This window comes from Pteropus medius, unplaced genomic scaffold (genome assembly GCF_902729225.1).
Source record: "Pteropus medius unplaced genomic scaffold, Ma_sr-lr_union100, whole genome shotgun sequence".
Lineage (NCBI taxonomy): Eukaryota > Metazoa > Chordata > Mammalia > Chiroptera > Pteropodidae > Pteropus > Pteropus medius.
In genome coordinates this window covers 24487733-24510163 of record NW_024344240.1, presented here as the reverse complement: position 1 = coordinate 24510163, position 22431 = coordinate 24487733, and the positions used below count along the sequence as shown (strand labels likewise).

General features: G+C 43.7%; 1 protein-coding gene across 1 annotated transcript in view; it reads left to right on the top strand.

Moving 5' to 3' along the window:
• The first annotated feature begins 2584 nt into the window (after positions 1-2584).
• CACNA2D4 (calcium voltage-gated channel auxiliary subunit alpha2delta 4) overlaps positions 2585-22431 on the top strand; it is a 115267-nt gene continuing 95420 nt past the window's right edge. The window contains exons 1-7 of the mRNA XM_039868795.1: positions 2585-2760; positions 6089-6170; positions 7884-8000; positions 10695-10754; positions 12069-12231; positions 12588-12719; positions 22022-22082. Of these exons, the coding sequence (XP_039724729.1) occupies positions 2585-2760; positions 6089-6170; positions 7884-8000; positions 10695-10754; positions 12069-12231; positions 12588-12719; positions 22022-22082 (791 nt within the window). The remainder of the gene's footprint in view (positions 2761-6088; positions 6171-7883; positions 8001-10694; positions 10755-12068; positions 12232-12587; positions 12720-22021; positions 22083-22431) is intronic.

Here is a 22431-nt window from a genome sequence, read left to right as displayed (position 1 = left end):
AAAGAGGATCAAATATATGGTAGCTGAAGGAAACTGGACTCTGGCTGGTAAACACACAATAGAATATACAGATGTCAAATGATAATGTACACCTGAAAATTATATAATTTTAATAACCAATGTTACCCCAAAAAACTTAATTAAAAAAAAAGTTGATGAATACCACAAAAAGCACAAAATCTACAAAAATTACACATTCTTTTTATTTATTAATTGCCCCACACACCTCTGCAGTACTTTTTCTAAATTTGGTATGATTTGTAATCCTGAAATATACACGAAATCCATCTGCAATTGATGCAGAAAAAGGGTGAATCACCTCAAGGGAGGGCTCAAGTTCTGCACCAAGGGAGAGAGATCTTGACTGAGTGCAGGAAAGAATTCAAGCATACACCAGAGTTAGAAACAAAAGGAAAGTTCACTAGAGAAGGAACTATGCTCCATGGACAGAGTGTGATCTTCTCTCATTGACAGAGACTGAGAGAGACTGAGAAGATTGGAGAAGGACCAAGAGAACAAGACCCTGGGTGTATGGGGAATTTAGTTTATGCATGATTCTCAGTTTTTATGAATTACAGTTTAAAGACTTTGTTTACCTATTTTCTTTTGATGGTATGGGTATATAGCGTGAAAGGCATGGGTATGTAGCATTAAAAGCATGCTAGCAATCCCAGCCTTTGTTCCATAGGTTCCCCATAGCGAATAAATGGTCGGGTTTATTTTGTGTAGGGTAAGACTTAAAGACTGTATCCCATGGTATGGGTGAATGGTTTATTAGTAATGCCAGCAGGAATCTTCCTTTGTTCTGCAGGCTTCCTCAGCACATCGCAGGCTCTGAATATAGCTTGATTTAATATTTAATTCTCATGCCTCCTCCTTACATTACAATAAAGGCATTTATAGGAACAATCCAAATGCATTTAAAAATTGCTGCCATGTTGTACTGAGCCATATAATTGTGTAACCAGATGATTCTGATACTACAACATTGACTTATTGATGAATATGTGTAGGAGTTTTGTCACTGGAACACTTGCTTCTTCAGACATTTCTCTGCGTTGGTGGCAATTTTGTGTGCCATTTTGCTGGAACCAGCAGATTTTGTCAGGACAAGATGCAGCACTCTGATACACGGAATGAGTAAACTGTGATATCACATCCAGTGTTCGTGTGGTACAATTACCCCTTTGGACCCACGAACACAAGACTTTTGATTCAATTCTATTTTGTGTAATTTCTATCAGAGAGAAGACAATGTATGGTATATTTATAATTACATACATACATTCACTATCAACTACTTTCCTAATAAGAGAGAATTGTCTTAGCCAGGCCTTAGCCAAATCCTCTGCTGGCAATTTTATTTGTTTGATCTTTGGAAGAATCTTCCAGACTAGCTTCTGGCTCAGTGTATTTTAAACCTTATTTTTCCTCCCCTCTCACATACTTCCGGTGGGAAGGAGGATGCTGTAGGGCATTCACCCCATGACGAACATCTCATGCTGTGCCTGATGCAGGGTGGGGCACTGTGGGTGATAAGAATGTTCTTACACTGGGGTGGCTAGAGATAACTTGTCCTTACAAGGAAGTGACTGTACACTGCATAAATATATCCAGATAAGTCAAAACTAAATGCTCACCCAATCCATCTTCCTCTTAGCCGGATCCCCTAAATGTGCACAGCCACTAAACATTAGCCAGCTGAAGGGAAATCAGACCAAGAAGAGATGGAATGGGAAGAAATAGGGCTCTTAACCAGGTGTGGGTCTTTCCATCCCAAAGACCTTTTGCATGTATTAGGAATATGTGCAAGGGAGGAGCCCTGAAGCCTCATCAAATGTATTCCAACCCAGAACCAGGAGCAGGTGAGATGTGGGGAATGTGGGACCATAGGGTGTTGACATTACTTCTGACCTGGCCAAAGGCAGCAGGCCTGGAGACATGAATAACTCTATCTCTAAGCTTCCTTGTGCCTCGAGAACCCCTGAAAACAGGGACGAGGACATCGACCTGCCAAGAGAGGATTTGTTATAGCTCTTTGTAAATTCAAGCACTGGGCAAACACCAGCTGTTGTCCTGGGCCAGAGTCACAGTGTCCTCTTCCCCTTGGGTGTAGAAGGGCTGCCCAGGAACAGTCTGCCTCTTTAAAGCAGAAGGGTATGAGCTCTGACTCCCAGTGGAATGAACAAGCCCTATCTTCTGAAATCAGGGTAATCCTGCTGAGGTCACTCCTACCACTCCCTCCTCCCTGCTGTCAGCTGGGGGATTAGAGCTGAGGCCAATGGATTAACGGGTTCATTTTGTTACAACCTTCCCTGCTAGACAGCCAGCCCCTCCATTGGAAGCCTGCTGATCAGGTAAGGCAGCTCCTCTGTTGCTGTTCTCTTTGGAGCAGAGAGAAGCTCCTTCTCCCACCGGGCATTGCAGCTAGCACCCTACTGAAAGCTGTGGAATCCCAGGCTTGCCAGGACCCGAAAGGCAGAAGGCTTGGGGACATCCCAAGGACCTGGGTGACAGGCAGACAAAGTTGGCGGTCTGAGGCTGCTCTTTCCTCTCTGCCTGCTGTGACCCCAGCAAGAGCATCATGCCTGCACCACCCAGGTTCCACCTAGACTCCAGCTCCATCCACAGCAGGAGTCCCTGCAGCCAATGGCCCATGGTCTGGGCCTCCCTGTGGAAGACTTTGGTCATCCTGTGCCTGCTGCTATCCAGCACCTCCCTGTCCCCCACGAGGGGGCAGGCCAAGATTCCTCTGGAAACGTAAGCATCAAATTCAGGCCCCACCCCATAAAACCCTTTTTCCCTTTCCTCACTTCCTTTCTGCCAGCAGACCTCAATATTCTGCACACACTCCTCCCCCTACATCTGACCTCCCTCCAGGCTCTCCCCTGGGATCTTCGACTGCCCACTCACCCTTTCTTGCTGTGAAGACCTTTCTTTACCCTCCTCTCTTCCATTTGGGAGTCCTACCTGCCCCTCCTCAGACACCTGATGTTTTAAGCAGACTTGATCATCACCACTCACACTCTTCGTTGGGATGGCAAGCAGCATCTAGAGCACCTGCAGAATGATGCTTCTTCCAGGATAATCGCTGCTCTTAGGTGACTGGAGGTGGAACTGTGTTGGCTCAAAACGATCATTGCAGCTCTCCAAGGATTTGTTAGGAAATTTGTTAAGAAATTCAGAAATTCATTCTGAAAAGGTAAAACAGTTCTAAATTGATTAAATGACTCATGCAACCAGGATCTAGGTCAAATTTGACTTTGGTAGTCTCAGTCTTCCCTTTGCATGCCTTTCTGCCTCCTTCCAGGCCCTAATTCTCTATCCTGTCATTAAGACCAGGTATCAGTTCTTTACACTTTGCTATACATTTAAATTACTGTACAACCCCTCTGGGAGTGTTTATTTTTAGTCCTTGGCTCTGGTGGACTTACTAAAGAAATTTCCAATAAATATGGGGAGCAGAGCACTCTAGACCAAAGGGGATTACCTGCTCAGTCCATATCCTAAGTCCAGCCACCCAAGTGCAGCATGAGAGTCAGCCTCACAAGTTAGCAGAAGTGGGGACTGGCTGCCAGAGCAACACAAAATGTTTGTGTTGAGCTTTGTTGAGTGGCAGTGTTTCCATCTGGTTGTATAACCTCTACTTCTTATATGCCTAGCACAGTGTTAGATGCTTTACAAATGATACCTTTAGTTCACACAGCACTTCAGTGATTTGGTTAACAGTATCCCCATTCTGCAGTTGAGCAACTTCCCAAGTGTACATAGCCAGTAAATGGAAGTGTCAGAATTTGAACTCAAGTCAGCCTGGACTATGCTTCACCATCACACCCACAGCAGCCTATAAAACCATCTATTGTTAAAGGAGATGGTGAGAATAATTTTCAACCCCAGAACACACACCAATAGTTGAAGGCAAACTCTAGGAATAAGCTGAGTGCCAAGTCAGCTGGAATCCAGGTCTTGATTGAGGAGAACCACAGAGTGGACCACCTACACAGAAACCTCCAGAGAGAGTCGCTGAGATTAAGGGCCCCCAAACAAGCCCACATCTGCACCTGCCCGCTCCCTTGGCACCAGACCTTCCCGGAGGACCTTGGCCCCACCCCTCCTCTCTCACTGGATCCTTCTCAGTCTTTCCATCCCAAAGACCACCCCCTCTCTTTCTTGTGAAGCCACACCCTCCCTCCCACTTGGCTATCAGCCTCCACTGCCTGGCCTGATTTCTTTTGCCTTCCCAAATCTGTTCCCACCCCAGTCACCAAAGACCGTTATTGCTCAATCCAGTAGACATTTCTGGACTTATCTCCCTAGACTCTTATTTTGGACACTAGTCTCTCTCTTTTCCTTGAGTCTCAATGTCTTAGCTTTATAACACTTGCTCTCCTGGGTCTCCTTGGGCACCTGTTACCTCTGTCTTCCTCCAGTGCCCCTTTCCCTCTGCCTGCCCCTGAGGTTTCTGGTGTTCCCCAGGGTTGGTTGTCCACTCGTATCTTCTCATGCTATACACTCTCCTCGAGAGAGTCCATGTATCCTCAGAATTTGAACCCCCATCCATAAGTCTCTCAGCCTTACCTCTCTCTACCTGTTAGACTCACATGTCTGTTGCCTATGGACAGCTCTTCCTGAACATCATGTGAGGTTTTAAATTCAAGTTCATGTCTTTCAAGATACAAAACAATTGGTAATTTCTAGAGTGGTACAGTGCACAACCTGCCCAACATTACTCTGCAACACAGCTCTGCACTGGAATTTCATGTTCTATATGCCCCAAGCTACACTTGCCACCTTTCACCCTCCCCACTTATTTCCATGATCTTCCTGATATTCTTAATTTTATTTAATAACAGTACCATCAGCTCAAGCACCCAAGCTAGAAACCTGGAAGTCATATTTGATTCCCCCAAGCTCTTCTGTGTTCTCCACCTAGAATTCTCTTCCAAATCTTTTTGTCAGGCTAAACTCTCTCAAGCTTCTAACACTGAACTCAGATCCCACCTCTCCCAGGAAGCCTTCCCTCACCACCACTACCTCTGCCTGCAAGCTTTGTTGGTGTCCCTTCAAACATGTATAATGCTATCTGTATGTGAAGGGGTGTCCCTCTAACTGAGGATTTTACAAAGGTGAGGACTGTGATGGGGCTCCAGGACTACATAAGGCCTGGCACATAAGATCTCAATAGATATTGGATGAGTGACTTAATAAATGCTGATCTCTAAATGATCATGTGGGCAAACTTAGTTTGCTCCAAATGGAGAGGCTCAGTCCTATATCCCCACACCCAGAACCCTACCAGCCTGCCCAGATGATGGGATCTCAATGCACTTCTGGGGACAGATGAGAGGTCAGGGTTTCTCTACCAGGCTGCCTACACCAAGGGCGAGGTATGGCCTCTCATGCCCTCACTGCCTGGCCTGCCCTAAGCAGAAGCAGCTCAGAGCCTTTCCCTCTGTCCCCTTGCTTCATTCCCCCTCTGAAATTTCAACAAAGGATGCAGCAGCCCACAGTGACCTTGAGCAGGAAACACTGTAGGGAATGACTCATTGAGAAGCTGCAACTGTGCCAAGGAGGTTCTAATGTCTATAATCAGGGTCCTCTCTGCCCGGGCCTGGACCTGTCCACATTCTCTTCTCCTTCTCTCTTCTCCATTCTCCACCCACAAACAACAGCCCTTGGGTGCTTCGGGTCAGGCTTTGGTTCCAGCTCATCAGCCCCTGTTCCTCGCCCCTCAGTAGGAGACCCAGCCAAGGGCATTTGGCACACTCAGTGCAGCTGCCAAGCCCCTGGAGGGTCTTCATGGTCTCTTGCCCTAGCCAAGAGGGACAGGAGTTCTTCGTATGTGTTTTTCTGGGTATATGTATGTCAGTGTGTGTGCGTTTGCATGTGTACATGTGTGTATGTGCATTAGTGTGAGAACCTCTATGTATCATGTGTGTCTCTGTGTGTTTGTGCGTGTGTGCATTAGTGGGTATCTATGTGTGTAGACACTTGTTTTGTATGTGCACATGCGTGTGCATGTGCATCTATGCATATGTGTCCATGTGTGTGTCTATGTGTATGCGTATGTACCTTCATGACTTGACAGAGTGAAGCTGTGGGCAGACACCTTCGGCAGGGACCTGTATGACACTGTGACCAAGTACTCGGGCTCCCTCTTGCTGCAGAAGGTTAGTAACCCTCTTCTAGGGAGCTCCAAGGGTGGTCAGAGGACAATCAGCCAGGGAGCCCTTCCAGGGAGAGGAGCAGAGACCCAGAATCTCTGAATGTCCATGCTGTGAAGGATCTTAGAGATCATCAATCCAATCCTCTCATTTTCAGATGGGGAAACTGAGACCCACGGAGGGTAACAATTTGCCCAAGTCGCAGAGTAAATCAATGGGGTAGCCAAGAGCATCGTGTGAGATCAGATCCCAGGGAAGCTGACGCCGAGATAGAATTAGACAGACAAGCGATTTATTGGGGTGGAAGGGCTGTGAAGAATAAAGGGGAGAGGGAGCAGGAGTGAGCAGACTGGGATGCAGGCTTGACACCTGTGAAAGGGGGTGGAGAGAAGGAGGTGGGGAAAGAGGGGCCTTGGCTACCATGGGGAAAGTCCTGCAGCAGCTGTGTAGGAAGTAGAAGCAGGCAGCTCTCTGTGCGGGGAGAGCTTCCATACCTCCAGTTCTCAGGATCTCCAGCCATGCCTGGGGACTGCAGAGCCCGCATGGGCCCTAGCAGAGGTCTGAGCCTGTGCCTGGCTCCTGGGCAGGACGCAGGGCCTAATGGAGAGGACGGCGTGGTTCCCCAACCCCTTATTGATTAATTGCTTTATGTGCTGATTGACACCTTACTAGATTATAAACAACCTCATTTTCCTTTGTTAACTCCCAGACCAATTTTAATAATAGTTTGTCATTCTCTATTATTACCATTCGCTAAGAGCTTTATATTCAGAATTTAACCCTCACCACAACTTCATGAGGTGACTATGATCTTTGCCATTTTCTAAATCAGGGATCCCTAACTCTCAGCCACAGACTGGTACCTATTAGGAACTGGGCCACACAGCAGGAGGTGAGTGGCAGGCCAGTGAGCGAAGCTTCATCTGTATTTGCAGCTGCTCCCCAGCCTCAGCTCCACCTCAGATCATCAGGCATTAGATTCTCATAGGAGCACCAGTCACTGTTGCCAAAAATGTTGGAGACTGCTGCTCTAAAGCCATGCCAATGTCACATCTTTCAAATGAGAAAACTTACTGAGTAAGTTGCCTAAGGTCATGTGGCCAATAGTTGCTGAACTGTGTCATCGGACATTGGTGATATGCACACTCAAAGAGAGATTTTCTTCCTGCAACCCCAGAGAGTAAACTTGAACCCAGCTCTCTGAACTCTTCTAGTTTCCTTGGTAGTTTGTCAGGCAGCGTCAATACCTGCTGCTGCTGAGCTCAGCCCAGACACAATGTGAGCAGGGGCACACTAACATCACGGGGTGTGGGAGAAAGAGGAACTGATGCTCAGGGAGGTTTTGCAGTCCACGTGAGCAGGCCCAGGGAGGCAGCAAGCATGGCTGCACAGAGAACATGGAAGTCTCGGAGACTTGGCTATGTGACCTTGGTCAAGTTTGTTGACTTGTCTGAGCCCTAGTCTACTCCCTCTTAAGAATAATAACCAAATGTGTCTAGTGCCCCTGGAAAGGGAAGTTGTTTGCTAAGAGGCAGCTATTGTCATTAGCAGGGGAGATTATGCAAGGGGAGAAGAAGCTGTCCTTGCTTCTCGCTGAGTAGGCAAGAACTCATAGGTGTGAATGCACTAGTTGAGAGGATGGAGGCCACATGTGATCAGGTACAAAACATCCCGGTGCCAGATGACAGGTGTCTGTCTCTCCCACATTCTCCTTAACAGAAATACAAGGATGTGGAGCCCAGTCTGAGGATCCAAGAGGTGGATGGCTTGGAGCTGGTGAGAAAGTTCTCAGAGGACATGGAGACCATGCTACGCAGGAAAGTGGAGGCTGTCAAGGTGCTCTAGGTTCTATGATCTATGGCGAGGGAGGATTCTGCCCTAGCCCCTGCCTCACCAAAATGACCCTCACTGATGTCGTGGCCCAGCATTCTTTCACCCACATCATCCTTTTCCTACTTCACGAGTGTCTGCCTTGTATCCTCATGAGCCAAAGGTCCTTGTAAAGGAGGAAATGATGGGAAACAAGGGGAGAGGAGAGGGTTGGGAATGGAGCTCTACCTTAGGGCACAACGTCCAATGCAATAGGACAACCTGCAGTGTTAAGAGGGACTCTGCATCACAACCTCATATTCAGTGACTGGTGCAGAGCAAGTATGGAATGAAGGTTTAGGAGTCATCCACTGAATGAACGATGGATGGATAGATGAAAGGGTGAATGGGCAGTGGATGGGTTGGAGTATAGAAAGATGGAGAACATACAAAGCAAAGCCCCCTCCCTTTCCCCTCCCTTCCCTCTTCTCTCTTTCTCTCCTTCCCCTTCCCATCCTCCCAACCTTTCCCCTCCTGCCATATGGACCCACCCTTCATGACACCCAAGTGCTCTGAGGGCTGCCCAGACAGCAGAGGTGCTTTTAGTGGTGGGTCTCATGCTCAGGTAATTCTGTCACTGCACATCCACCCAACCTGGCTTGGCCTGGTAGAAACAGAATGTGTCACTTCCCTGGCATGAAGTGCCTGCCCCGATGCTGTGGGGACCTGGCTGGTGGGAGAGACATAGTTCATGCTCTACCTTGCCAGAAATATGACCATCCAGGACAACAGTGTTCTCTAAAAATTCCTTTGGGGAACCAGGAGAGAGGAGATGGGGCCGGAGAGGTTGTTGGAGGGGAGGCTGAGGCCAGTGCTGAGGAAAGATTAGGAATGGAATTGCAGCCTGGCCAGCCTGTCTATCTGTCTCCCACTTCCCCCATCAAAAGCACCATCTGGGAGGGACCCTGTGTAAAGTCGCTGGGGCCTTCTTTCCCATGCGTTACAATTTTCAGCCTTTCCTCCATGCTTAGGGGCAAGGAATCTTAGCATCAGGAACCAATGAAAAGATATTTGGGGTTGGGAGAGCCCATCCTGGGCCATAGTAGGGAGAAACTGACCCCCCCTTACAAGAAACACCAGTACTACCTGCTTCTTTTAATCTGCAATACTGTGGAAACTGCCTCTCTGGGCAGAGCGCAGACATTGGGATTCAGGAACTCACCACGTTAGGGGCTGGCCCTCGTGGTGCTATAGCACAGCAGTCCTGGGCCTCCAGTTGCGCTGTGTCCTTCCCATGGCTTCAACCTCATAAGACCAAGCAAGTGAGCACATGCTCTGCACACCTCCAAACACCAGTCCCTGTTCCCTGCTGAGGGTTCTGTGGAGCGCTACAGCCACTGACCCTCCTATGGGAATTCCCATGGGAAATGTTTTAGTGCAAAGCAGCACTAAAATAATCTTGGTCCTGTGGAATTTCTTCATCACATCCTAGGAATTGGGAGTTGGGAGTAGGGAAGGCAAGGACTATTCTACCCAATTTACAGTTGTATAAACGGAGACCCAGAGGGACTTAGTGGCTTAGCCCTGACCAAGCCAGAATAGGAGCTCAGATCTTTTCTTCTTTATATTCAATAGCTGAAAGGTGGAAATCACCCAAATGTCTATCAACTAATGAATGAATAAACAAAATATGAGATATCCATAAAATGGAATATTATCCAGCTATAAAAAGGAATGAAGTTCTGATACATGCTATGACATGGATGAACCTTGAAAATATTGTGCTAAGTGAAAGACTGCAGATACAAAAGGTCACACATTGTATTATTCCATTTATGTGAAATATCCGGAACAGGAAAATCCATTGACAGAAAGCAGATTAGTGTATGTCAAGAGCCAGGGGCAGAGGGGAACGGGGGTGATTGCTTAATGGGTTCTGTTTGAGGGTGATGAAAGTTCTGGAACTAGATAGTGATGATAGTTGCACAACACTGTGAATGTACCTACTGCCACTAAATTTCACACTTTAAAATAATTAACATTTATGTACATATGTACACATTCTTGCACATTTAAATAGACTATTTTTAGAACAGCTTTAGGTTCATGGAAAAATTGTAAAGAAAGTACGGAGAGTTCCCATATACCTCCTTCTCCCACAAAAACACAGCCTCCCCAACTATCAACAGCCCCCACAAGTACAATGGTTACAATCAATAAACCTACATTGACACATCATTATCACCCAAGGTCCATAGTTTACATTAGGGTTCACTGTTGGTCTGGTACATTCTACAGATTTTGACAAATGCATAATGACATGTATCCACCATTATAGATCATGCACAATAGTTTCACTACCCTAAAAATCCTCTATTTTCGACCTATTCATCCCTCCCTCCCCACAAACCCCTGGCAACCACTGGTATTTTTACTGTCTTCATAGTTTTGCCTTTTCCATAATGTCATATGTTTGGAATCACGCAGTATGTGGCCTTTTCTGACTGGCTTCTCCCACTTAGATATACACATTTACCTTTCAATTATTGCGAAAGGTAAATGTGAACATTTGTGCACAAGTTCTGCTGTGAACATTTGTGCACAAGTTCTTGTTTGAGTCCCTGTTTTCAGTTCTCTTGGGTATATTCTTAAGAGCAGAATTGAGGACACACTGGACTCCTTTTGCTCATTCGTTCTTTCCTTTTTGTTCTCATCCCTCAGAATCTGGTAGAGGCCGCCGAGGAGGCTGACCTGAACCATGAATTCAACAGATCTCTGGTGGTGAGTCCTCCTGCTCCCAGAGCTGCTGCTGAGAGGGCATATGGCTCATCTCTCAACCCCCAGCAATGGCCAAGGTCACCTGAATACAGATTATGGAGGAATTGGGGGAGGTGGGGTCCAGCGCTATCTTTAAATGTGCTCAGGATTTGTATGACCCTACAATAGTTTGATTCTGAAGTGCTCTGGAGCCTTTTGAGAAGGGTTTTATGAGCCAGGTAAAAGAGACAGCTACCAAGACCCAGGGCAGCGTGTGTAGGGTGTGTAGAGTGGTAATGCACTCTTCCACAGACATTTATTTCCCAACGCAATGTGCTAGCCTCTGCACAGATAAAGTCAAGAAGCTCATTGACCAAATAGCTCCAGCACGAGGCCTGGAACACGTTCATATAAATTGCAAACAGGGTGTTTCCACAGTGCAGAAAGGATGGGGTAGAGCTCAGAAACTCTGACAGGATGCCAGGGTGACAGGGTGGAGGGGCATTTGAGCAGATGAGGGCACGGAGAAGAGGTTTCTAGTCAGAGGAAAAAGAAATGAAAAATACGTGAGATCAAGTGGTCAGCTCTGTATGTCCAGGGTCTGGTGAAGCAGAAAGTGACCATGGTAAATGTAGGAATCTGGCCTTTATTCAGCCTGAATGGCACTTATTGAAGGGTTTGAGCAGGAGAGGAACACAGCCGGATTTGTGGCAGCAGTGTTGTGACATGGGCAAGATGTGGAGAGGCTTGAAAGGGGCTGTTCAAGTCTGAAGCAGGTGGTATGGAGGGAGAGGGAAAGAGGGTCTGATTATGGCTCCGAGGTGGTAATCCAAGCAGACCCAACACTGTGTGTAAGAGCAGAGAGCAGATTGCTGGCTCCTCAGAGGGACCCGGTGCCATAGGCCTCAGTCCACTTCTTAAAGAGAGAAGTTTCACCTCCCAGGGCCCCAGTGTCCCTAGAAGCCTTCTCAGACTGGAGGAAGCTGGTGGTGCTGATGAGACTGCCTCTGTCTCTTTATCTCTCTTGGAATCTGTCTCCATCTCTGACTGTGTCCACACAAGCTAAACAAAGTGGAGAACCGAAGCGATAATCTAGACAATTTATATCAAAACCCAGTTGAATCAACCGTCCATTCCAATTACCAGGATATGTACTTGCCCAAATCCTGTGGGTCATCGCTTGAATCCTCCACAGACAGAGCTTGTATGGACGCTTCAGTCCACCCAACCGTCTCTCTCATCTGAGTCCTCTGATTGCACTGTTTCTCTTTCTCCTTCTCACTCCGTGGGTCCCTGTGTCCATGCTGTCTCTGTCTGGCCTGTTCCCCTCCACCCTAGTTTGACTATTACAACTCGGTCCTGATCAACGAGAGGGATGCAAATGGCAATTATGTGGAGCTAGGGGCTGAGTTCGTCCTCGAGTCCAACGCACACTTCAACAACCTGATGGTGAACACGTCCCTCAGCAATGTGCAGCTGCCCACCAACGTGTACAACAAAGGTAGTCTCCCTGTCACCCCACAGCCTGGCATGCTCTCAGCCACCTGGTGCTCGTTAGGGTGGTGCTGGTGGTGCTGAGGAAGTATAATTATTTGCCTCCACAAGTTCCTAAGAAGTCCTGCAGGATGTAAACTGATTCTCCAACCTCCATGACTGAGAAGAAGAATCTTTCCACACAAGCCTTGGCCGAGAGAAAACTCAGTGTTTCTAGCTTAGTGGGTGTGAGATGTAGAGGAAAGTAGGAAACTACTTCACTGCAGACTATGTGGTGTGTGCACGTGCGCACAGAGGGTGAAGAATTGGTCACTGTTGCTCCTGATTTAGTTTCTCCTGCAGTTCTATAATCTCACCCTTTAGATCCAGATATTTTAAATGGAGTCTACATGTCTGAAGCCTTGAACCCTGTTTTTGTGGAGAACTTCCAGAGAGACCCGACACTTACGTGGCAGTATTTTGGCAGCTCAACTGGATTCTTTAGGATCTATCCAGGTAAGGACATGGGAGGCATCTTCAAGATCTTCTGGGTTTTATCTCTGGAAATAAGGAAATAGGGACATTGAAAATGGACCCTGAAGTTCAGATCCCCAGTGAATGAGGCTGGCCCTCTTATCCAAAAGCACCTCCAACCCACACTTTGACACTCTTCACAACATGATATGCACATTTTCAACAAATACCCGTTGAATGAATGAATGAATAAATCCATCAAACACTGTGGTAATCAGCCAATAAATGCCCACATTGGACTGTTGCCCCATGAAAAGCATTGTGGAAGATATAAAGGAGAATAAAACAATTATTGATCTTAAGAAGTTTTTATATTTAATTTTTTAATTTTTATTTTTCACTTAGAGTTGTATTTTATATTAGTTTCAGGTGTACAGCATAGCAGTTAGATATTTATTAATTTATAAAGTGATTCCCGTGATTAGTCTAGTATCTACCTGGGACTATACATAGTTATTACAATATTATTGACTATATTCCCTATGCTGTACTTTACAACCCCATGATTATTTTGTAACTATCAATTTGTACATATTAATCCTTTCACCTTTTTCACTCAGCCCCCCAAACCCCCCTTCCATCAGTTTGTTCTCTGCATCTATGAGTTTGTTTCTGTTTTGTTTGTTTCTTTATTTTGTTCCTTAGATTCCACATGTAAGTGAAATCATATGGTATTTGTCTTTCTCTGCCTAACTTATTTCACTTAACATAACAAACTCTAGTTCCAACCACGTTGTTGCAAATGGTTAAGATTTCATATTTTTATGGCTGAGTAATTTTCCATTGTATATATGTACCACATCTTGTTTACCCAATCATCTAGTGATGGACACTTAGGTTGCTTCCATATCTCGGCTATTGTAAACAGCGCTACAGTGAACATTGGGTTGCATATCTTTTTAAATTAGTGTTTTGGTTTTCTACAGATAAATACCCAGAAGTAGAATTGCTGGGTCATGAGGTAGTTCTATTTTTAATTTTTTGAGGAAACTCCATTTTGTTTTCCATAGCGGCTATACCAATTTGCCATCCTACCAACAGTGCATGAGGGTTCCCTTTTCTCCACATCCTCACCAACACTTAATGTTTTTTGACCCATTAATGATGGCCATTCTGACAGGTGTGAGGTGATATCTCATTGTGGTTTTAATTTGCATTTCTCTGATGATTAGTCACGTTGAGCATTGTTTTATGTATCTGTTGGCCATCTGTATGTCTTCTTTGGAGAAATGCCTATTCAGACACTTTGCCCATTTTTAATATAATTGTTTTTTTCTGGTGTTGAGTTATATGAGTTCTTTATAAATTTTGGATATTAACCCCTTATCAGATGTATCATTGGCAAATATTTTCTCCCACTTAGTAGGTTGTCTTTTTATTTTGTTGATAATTTCCTTTGCTGTGCAAAAACTTTTTAGTTTGATGCAGCCCCATTTGTTTATTTTTTCTTTTGTTTCCTTTGCCCAAGGAGATATATCAGAAAAGAAATATTACTAAGAGCAATGTCAGAGAGTTTACTGCCTGTTTTTTTCATTTAGGAGTTTTATGGCTTCAGGCCTTACATTTAAGTCTTTAATCTATTTTGAATTTATTCTTATATATGTGTAAGAAGGTGGTCCAGTTTCTTTTGAGAAATCGGCTGACATTCTTATGAGAGCACCATTATAAATAACTAGTTGCCTTTCTCTTGCCACTTTTAGGATTCTCGTTTTGTCTTTAACCTTTGGCATTTTAATTATGACATATCTTGGTATGGGTCTGTTTGAACTCATCTTGTTTGGGATTCTGTGCTTCCTGGACTTGTATGTCTATTTCTTTTACCAGATTAGGGATGTTTTCAGTCATTATCTCCTCAAATATGTTCTCAATCTCTTGCTTTCTCTCTTCTCCTTCTCACAAATGTTGGTTTGCTTGATGTTATCCCAGAGGCCCCTTAAACTATCCTCCTTTTTTTTAAAAAAATTTTTTTCTCTTTTTGCTGTTCCTATTGGGTGTTTTCTGCCACTTTGTCTTCCAAATCCTTGATTCAATCCTCTGCTTCATCCAATCTACTCTTGATTCCTTCTAGTGTATTCTTCATTTTAGTTATTATATTCTTCATTTCTGACTAGTTCTTTTTTTATGGATTCTATGTCCTTTTTTATACTTATTATCTCTTTGTCAAAGTTCTCACTGATCTCAGCTATTCTCCTAAGTTCACTGAGCATCCTTATAATCAGTGTTTTGAACTCTGTATCTGGTAGGTTGCTTGCCTTTATTTTGTTTAGTTTTATTTCTGAAGTTTTTTCTTGTTGTTTTTTTTTTTATTGGGGGCATGTTTCTTTGTTTTCTTATTTTGGCTTCCTCTCTGTGCTCATTTCTATATATTAGGTAGATCTGCTACATGTTCCAGTCTTAGCCAGATGGTTTTATGTAGTAGGTATTCCGTGTGACCCAGTGGTGCAGCCTCCCTGATCACCTGCACCGGGTGCTCCAAGAGTGAACCTTGTGTGGTTGTGTGTGCCCTCTTGTTGTAGGTGAGCCATGATTGTTATTGGCACGTCAGTGAGTAGGATTGACTCTCAGGCTGACTGGCTTTGAGGATTGGCCTTGCCCACAATGTATGAGCTGCTGTATAGGGCTGATCTCACAGAGTAGCCCATAACTAGCCATCGGTTCTTCTTGTAACAGCCCTTCAGATGTTCAAAGACAACATACAGGTCCCTCAAGTCTTCTTCTGGGTAGAATTCCTGTAAATATTCTCGCTACATCAAGGTTTCCAAAGATGTCAACTTGTGTGCAAACAACATAATCCAGGTGTGAGCCATCAGTCTTAGTTATGGAGAGGTCATTTCTCACACCCACATTCACATTTATACATATCAACCCTCAGGTGGACAGTATGGGGTTGGTCATAATCCTTGATCATGCTACACTATACCCATGAGTCCGTGCAGGCCCATTGCTATTTATTTTATTTATTTTTAATTTTATTTATAACATAATAATACCCGTATATACATCACCAATACAAAAACTGGATTAGTAATAACTTCTTTTTATATATGTGCTCCTTCTCTATCCCATCCTTTCTCTCACCACCCCACCTTCTCCCCATTCCTCACACCACTGACCAGGTAATAGTTTTCCTTAATTACAAGCTTATGACTCTATTTGGATTTCTTGGTATTTTGTTTAGTTATTTACTTTTATCTTATGTTTATACACACACACACACACACACACACACACACACACACCTGCTTAAACAACATACTGTTTTGTTTTGCTCATGTATGAAATTTTAAACCTGTTTTCTGGTATAAACTTTTAGAACTTGCTTTTTCATTTAATATTATATTACCAAGATTCATTGGGTTGTCACATATAGCTATATTTTGTCATTTTTGTTTCTGTGTCATATTCTTTGGGGTCAATATATCTGTTTTATATATATTTTTCCATCATTTTACTTCCAACCTTCTATGGCATTTTGTTTTAGTCATATCTCTTGAAAATAGATTATAGCTTTTAAATTTTTATCCCATCTGAAAATCTCTTCTACTAGTTGGAAGTTAAAACACATTTACGTTTATTGTATTGATACATTTAAACACGCTTATCTTATTTTTTAAATTATGTTATTTTTTAAATTTCTACTTGTCCTTACATTTTTTTTTTTTTTTTTTTTTTTTGGTCTTTTTAAATGATTAACCTTTTTTGATAAATTTCCCATTACTTCTCCTTTTTACTCTCTATCAGTTTAGAACTTATTCCTCTGTTTTTGTTCTTTTAGTAATTACCCCCTTATCAGGCATATTTAACAAGATGTTAATATTAAATAATATTTTTACCCTCCTCCAGTCAAAAAAGGACTTTAGAACTCTTGCACTTACATCTCCTTTTTCACCCTGATTTTCATTCTATTGTCATCTAATAATTCCCTTTTTATCTCCACAAATTAGATACTATTACTCTTACTTGATACAAATATTGCTTGGTTAGAATTAACTATTTGTTTACCATTTAATTTGTTCACCATGCCTTCAAATATCTCAAACTGTCTTTCTAAGATCCTTTCTCCTTGAAGTAAATCCTCCAGAATTTCCCTTATAGCAGGGATCCTTAAACCCCAGTCCGTGTCCTATTAAGAACTGGGCCACACAGCAGTTGGTGAGCAAGCAAAGCTTCATCTATATTTGCAGCTGCTCCCCAGTGCTAGCATCACCGCCTTAGCTTCACCTCGGATCATTAGGCATTAGATTCTCATAGGAGCACAAACTCTATCGTGAACTGCAAATGCAGGGGATCTAGGTTGTGCGCTCCTTATGAGAATCTAATGCTTGATGATCTGAGGTGGAGCTGAGGTGGTGATGCTAGAGTTGGGGAGTGACTGCAAATATAGATTAACAGCAGAGAGGTTTGACTGCTCAGAGACCATAATAAGTCAATTGTTTGCACTCTCATACCAAAACCTTATCAGTGAGTGGCAAGTGACAATTAAGCTGCATCTGGTGGCAGGCCTCACGTCAGAATTCAACACTTATTTTAGTCTGCGCATGGCCTGCCCATTATTTTATTTACCTCTTCCATCCACGCCTCCTTCCCGCGCTGCGCACTTGTCTCAGGCACAGTTCTGGTAAGCCCACAAGCAAACCTCTGCCAAAATGAGTAAAATAGAAATGTCACTGGAGAGCTTCTTTGAGAATAGGGAAAGACCCAATGATGAGACAGCAGAAGACTCTAAGACTGCCAACAAAAAGAAAGCTGCATTTAAAAGAAAATATCGAGTCCTACTTAAATTACAGGTTCGTTATAACAGGTGATTCACATTCTGCAAGCCCGCTTCATATAATATGTGGTGACCAGCTATCCAATGAAGCCATGAAAACTTCAAAACTGCTTCACCACATGGAGACCAAGCACCCTGCATTAAAAGACAAGCCTCTGTAGTTTTTCAAACTTAAAAAAAAATGTGAACACGAAGAACAGAAGCAATTATTGAAGGCCACCACTTCATCAAATGTGTCTGCACTGAGAGCATCATTCTTAGTGGCTAACTGCATTGTTAAAGCTAAGAAGCCCTTTACTATGGGTGAAGGAGACATAAGTGAAAAGTTGATCCTGCCTGCTGCTAAGGACATTTGTCGTGAACTTTTAGGAGAGGCTGCAGTTCAATAGGTGGCACGTGTTCCTCTTTTGGCTAGCACCATAACTCGATGAATTGATGAAATAGCAGAGGATTGAGACACAGCTGTTAAGATTAATGAGACACTGTGGTACACAATCCAGGCTGATGCATCTACCAACATTGACAACAAGGCAACGTGCTTGTTTTTGTGAGATATATTTTTTTGGAGGATGTACATGAGGATATGTTATGTGCACTTTTGTTGCCAACCACCACCACAGCTGCAGAACTATTCAAGTCTTTGAATGATTACATATCAGGAAAACTGAATTAGTCATTTTGTGTCGGTATATGCATGGATGGAAAGGCTGCCATGACTGAACGACTTTCTGGTTTCACTACTCAGGTCAAAGAGGTCGCTTCTGAGTGTGAGTCTATGCACTGTGTCATCCATAGAGAAATGCTGGCTAGCTGAAAAATGTCACCTGAACTTAACAATGCTTTGCAGGATGTGATTAAAATTATAAACCACATTAAAGTACATGTCCTTAACTCGTGTCTGTTCATGCAGCTCTATGAGGAAATGGACACAAAGTACACGTCTTCTCTTATACATAGAAGTAGGTGGCTTTCTAAAGGCAGATCACCAGCCAGAGTTTTTGAATTATAAGAACCATTTCAGAGATTTCTTTTAGAAAAACAGTCACCACTGACAGCACATTTCAGTGACACAGAATGGATCACGAAACTTGCTTACTTGTGTGACATATTCAACCTGCTTAACCAACTCAATCTGTCACTTCAGGGGAGAACAACTGTTTTCAAGTCAGCAGACAAAGTGGCTGCATTCAAAGCCAAACTGGAACTATGGAAGTGATGAACAAATGTCGGAATTTTTGACACATTTCAAACATTAGCAGAAATTTTGAAAGAGACTGAGCCAGGGCCTTCTTTCTTCCAACTGGTGCATGATCGCCTATCTCAGCTTTGAGTTTAAGTTTAAGCATCACTTCCCAACCACAAAAGACCCCAAACTGGGGAAGAATGAATCTGTGACCCATTTGTGAATAAGCCAGGCGAATTGACTTTGTCCGTGCTAGAAGAGGATCGACTGCTTGAGATCGCAAATGACAGTGGCCTTAAAAGTATGTTTGAAACAACTTCAAATCTCCATATGTTCTGAATTAAAGTCAAGGCAGAGTATCCTGAGATTGCCACGAAAGCACTGAGAAGCCTGCTTCCATTTCCAACATCCTATCTTTGTGAAGCAGGGTTTTCTGCAGTGACAACAACCAAAACGAAATTACAAAGTGGACTGAACATAAGCAAGACACTTCAGATGTCACTGTCGCCCATCACCCCCAGATGAAACTGTCTAGTTGCAGGAAAACAAGCTCAGGGCTCCCATTGATTCTGCATTATGGTGAGTTGTATAATTATTTCATTATATATTACAATGTAATAATAATAGAAATAAAGTGTACAATAAATGTAATGTACTTGAATCATCCCAAAACCATCCCCTCCCCACTCCCAGTCCATGGAAAAATCGTCTTCCACAAAACTGGTCCCTGGTGCCAAAAAGATTGAGGACCGTTGCTTTGTAGTAGGGCTCTCAGTGGTAAACTGCTTCAGTTTGTGTTTATCTACAAATATTTTCTTTTCTATTCATTCTTTTTTTTAAATTTTAAATTCATTCTTTTTTACTTTTGCAAGTTACACAACTCATTTCCTGTTGTCAGCTTATTTAAGTAGGAAAAAGCAAATTCGATTTCTTTTTTCTTAGAGACAAGTGACTGACTAAGCCTGCAGTTAATGACATGCCCCTGAGGAATGGTTTACAATAAATAATAGCTCAGGGGAACTAAAACTCCCAAGTAGAATTTAGAAAACAATGCTAGTTTTCTATCCTTATTATTGAATGATAGTTCTGCTGGGAATGCATTTCTCAATTAACAATTATTTTCTCTCAGCACCTTAAAACTGTTTTTCCACTGCCTTATGGCTTCCAATGATGTTGAGAAAAATCTGCTATCAGCTTAACTACTGTTTCTTTATGAATAAATGTTCTAGCTTTTCTGGCTGCTTCCAAGGTCTTTATTTCTTTGCCTTTGGAGTTCTGTAGTTTCACTACTACGTGTCTATATGTGAATATCTTTTTATTTATCCTGCTTGGGATAGATTGTGCTTCCTGAATCTGTGGATTCGAATTTTTGTATCAGTTCTAGGACATTTGCCGTCATTGTCATTGTCTTTGTAACCACCATCTTTCCTTGCGGTCTCCCTTTCCTCTTTCTTCCTCGCCAGTCAGACATATATTGACCTTCGTATTCTAGCCTCCACAGGATTCTGGATAAATCTTTTAAATGCCTGAATTTTCTCTTTACCTGTGACTAATCCACAATGCATTTATATTTTTCAACTTAAACATTTTTTTCATTTACAAAAGTTGCACATTTTTCAGGCTGTTTCTTTGTTCCTAATAATTTCTTGTTGTATATTACTTCTTTGTGATTTCTCCAGTGTAGCTACCCTATGAATTGCATTTAGTAGTTCCAACACCTGTAATCCTTGGAAGGATGCATCTGGTGATTCTTGCTTTGGCTGCCTCTGACATATAGGGGCCTGTTTCTAGTGTATTTGGCCACCTTTGTTTGTGAGGCAATGGCACTTACATTCTGTGGGAATCCCACAGGCCTGACCTGGGAAAGCTTTCCCTCAAGAGGCTCACTTCTGTTTCTGTATGGAGTTGAGGGTGCCCCCACCCAGGGTCCTGTTCGGAGCTAAGAACCTCACTCAGTTTGTCCTCCTTGATACTGTCCTAAGGATCAAATTTCCCACAACTATGCCTCTACAGGAATGTGGCCTTTGGGGACCCTACTGCTCACGGCTGCAGCAGGTCCACATCAGAGCCATGTGACTCAGGTTCCCACTGCACCAGCTCTGCCCAGAACTCTGTCCTGCTTCCCCTTCCAGGCTTTGCCTTCTGGCTGCTCTGGCCCCTGCTCCTCACCCTTGGAATGCAGTTCCATTATTTTGGTTTTGGGGACATAATTTCTGAAAACCTCTCCTACCTTTGAGAAACCAGCAATGCTTCAAAGTGTGTATCTCATCTGGACTAACTGCTGTGGAACAGGAAGGTCCCTTGGAGCTTCTAGACATCCATGATACTGCCACAATTTTTTTCTAGCCCAAACACAGTATAATATCATTTTACCTGTTGTCTTTAATCTTATTTTGAGCCCACTCTTCCCAATTATTAAAGTCTTTTCAAATAGAGATTCTATCGTGGATTATATTAGTGTTCTCTGTGCAAAGTGTGCAGTTATCCAAATTTTTGATTAGATGAATAGGACAAAATCTACCCCAGTACATTACTAGTGGGTCAAGGCAAGATCTTTCATATTCATTCATTCTTTCTTTCTTTTATATAAGAAATATTTATTAAGTATTAAATCTCCTAGGTGCTATACACACACTGTGCCAGGTACAGGCAGATCTTGGAGATAGTGTGGGTTCAGTTCCAGATGACTTCAATAAAGCGAGTTTCTTTATAGAGCGAGTCATAATCTTTTTGCTGGTAGAGGGCCTTGCCTTCAATTTATAAAAAAAGCAACATCTGTGAAGCGCCGTAAAGTAACACAGGATAAAATAAGGTGTGCCTGTGCTTGGAATCCCCATCCTCAAGGAGCTTGCAGCCTATAGCCAAATTATTTCTCCAAGCCAGCTAACAGGAAGGACTGTGAGCACTAACAGGCTTCTTGACTAGAGGCAAGTGGACTAGAAGTCAGAACACCTGGCTCTCCCATCATTCTGTCCATGCTTTTGCATGGTAATGAATGTTAAAAGTCACACCTTCCTGAAGCTTCTCCCCCTCCACGATTCGATGTGATGTTTAGTTTACAAATGAGTCCCAGGAAAAACATATGGGAGTCCAGTCTATGAAATTAACCCCGACTCTGGTTTCTGGCAGTGTAGATGGTGAGTGTCCCACCATAGAACTGGCCTCCCTCCTTGCCTGTTGTCTAGGTTTACAGGCTGTTCTACACCCTGCTACCAAGGTCCACAGCCTGCCCTGCCCTGGGGGTCATGGCCATCCTGGATGTAGCTCCCAGCCAGGGGCTCTGGAGCAGCCTCACTGAGCTAGTGATAGAATAAGCCTTTATTTCCCCAGGCATCAAATGGACACCTGACGAGAATGGAGTGATTGCCTTCGACTGCCGAAACCGTGGCTGGTAAGAGCTCCCAGTGAAAGGCCTCTAGTGCTGGCATCTCTCTTATCGCCTCTGGGTTTTGCCTACGTCTCCTCCAGTCCCTGCCCCCACCTCCATCCAAGGGCCTCAGACGTGTAGAACCTTACCCCAACACACGTGTGGAAAGAAGCTGCGTTCTTCCCTTCTCCCCAGAGCTGCACTTGCTCCAGGGCTAATCACATTTGTCTTTCTCACCCTGAAGCTCCTTCCAGGACACTGAGCTGCCTCCAGATCAACCCTCTGCCAGGCTCTCCTCTCCTTTCACACCCCTCCTCCGACAGATCTGTAATGGAATCTGAGGGTGGAATCCAGTTCTCTCCCTCCCTGCTGC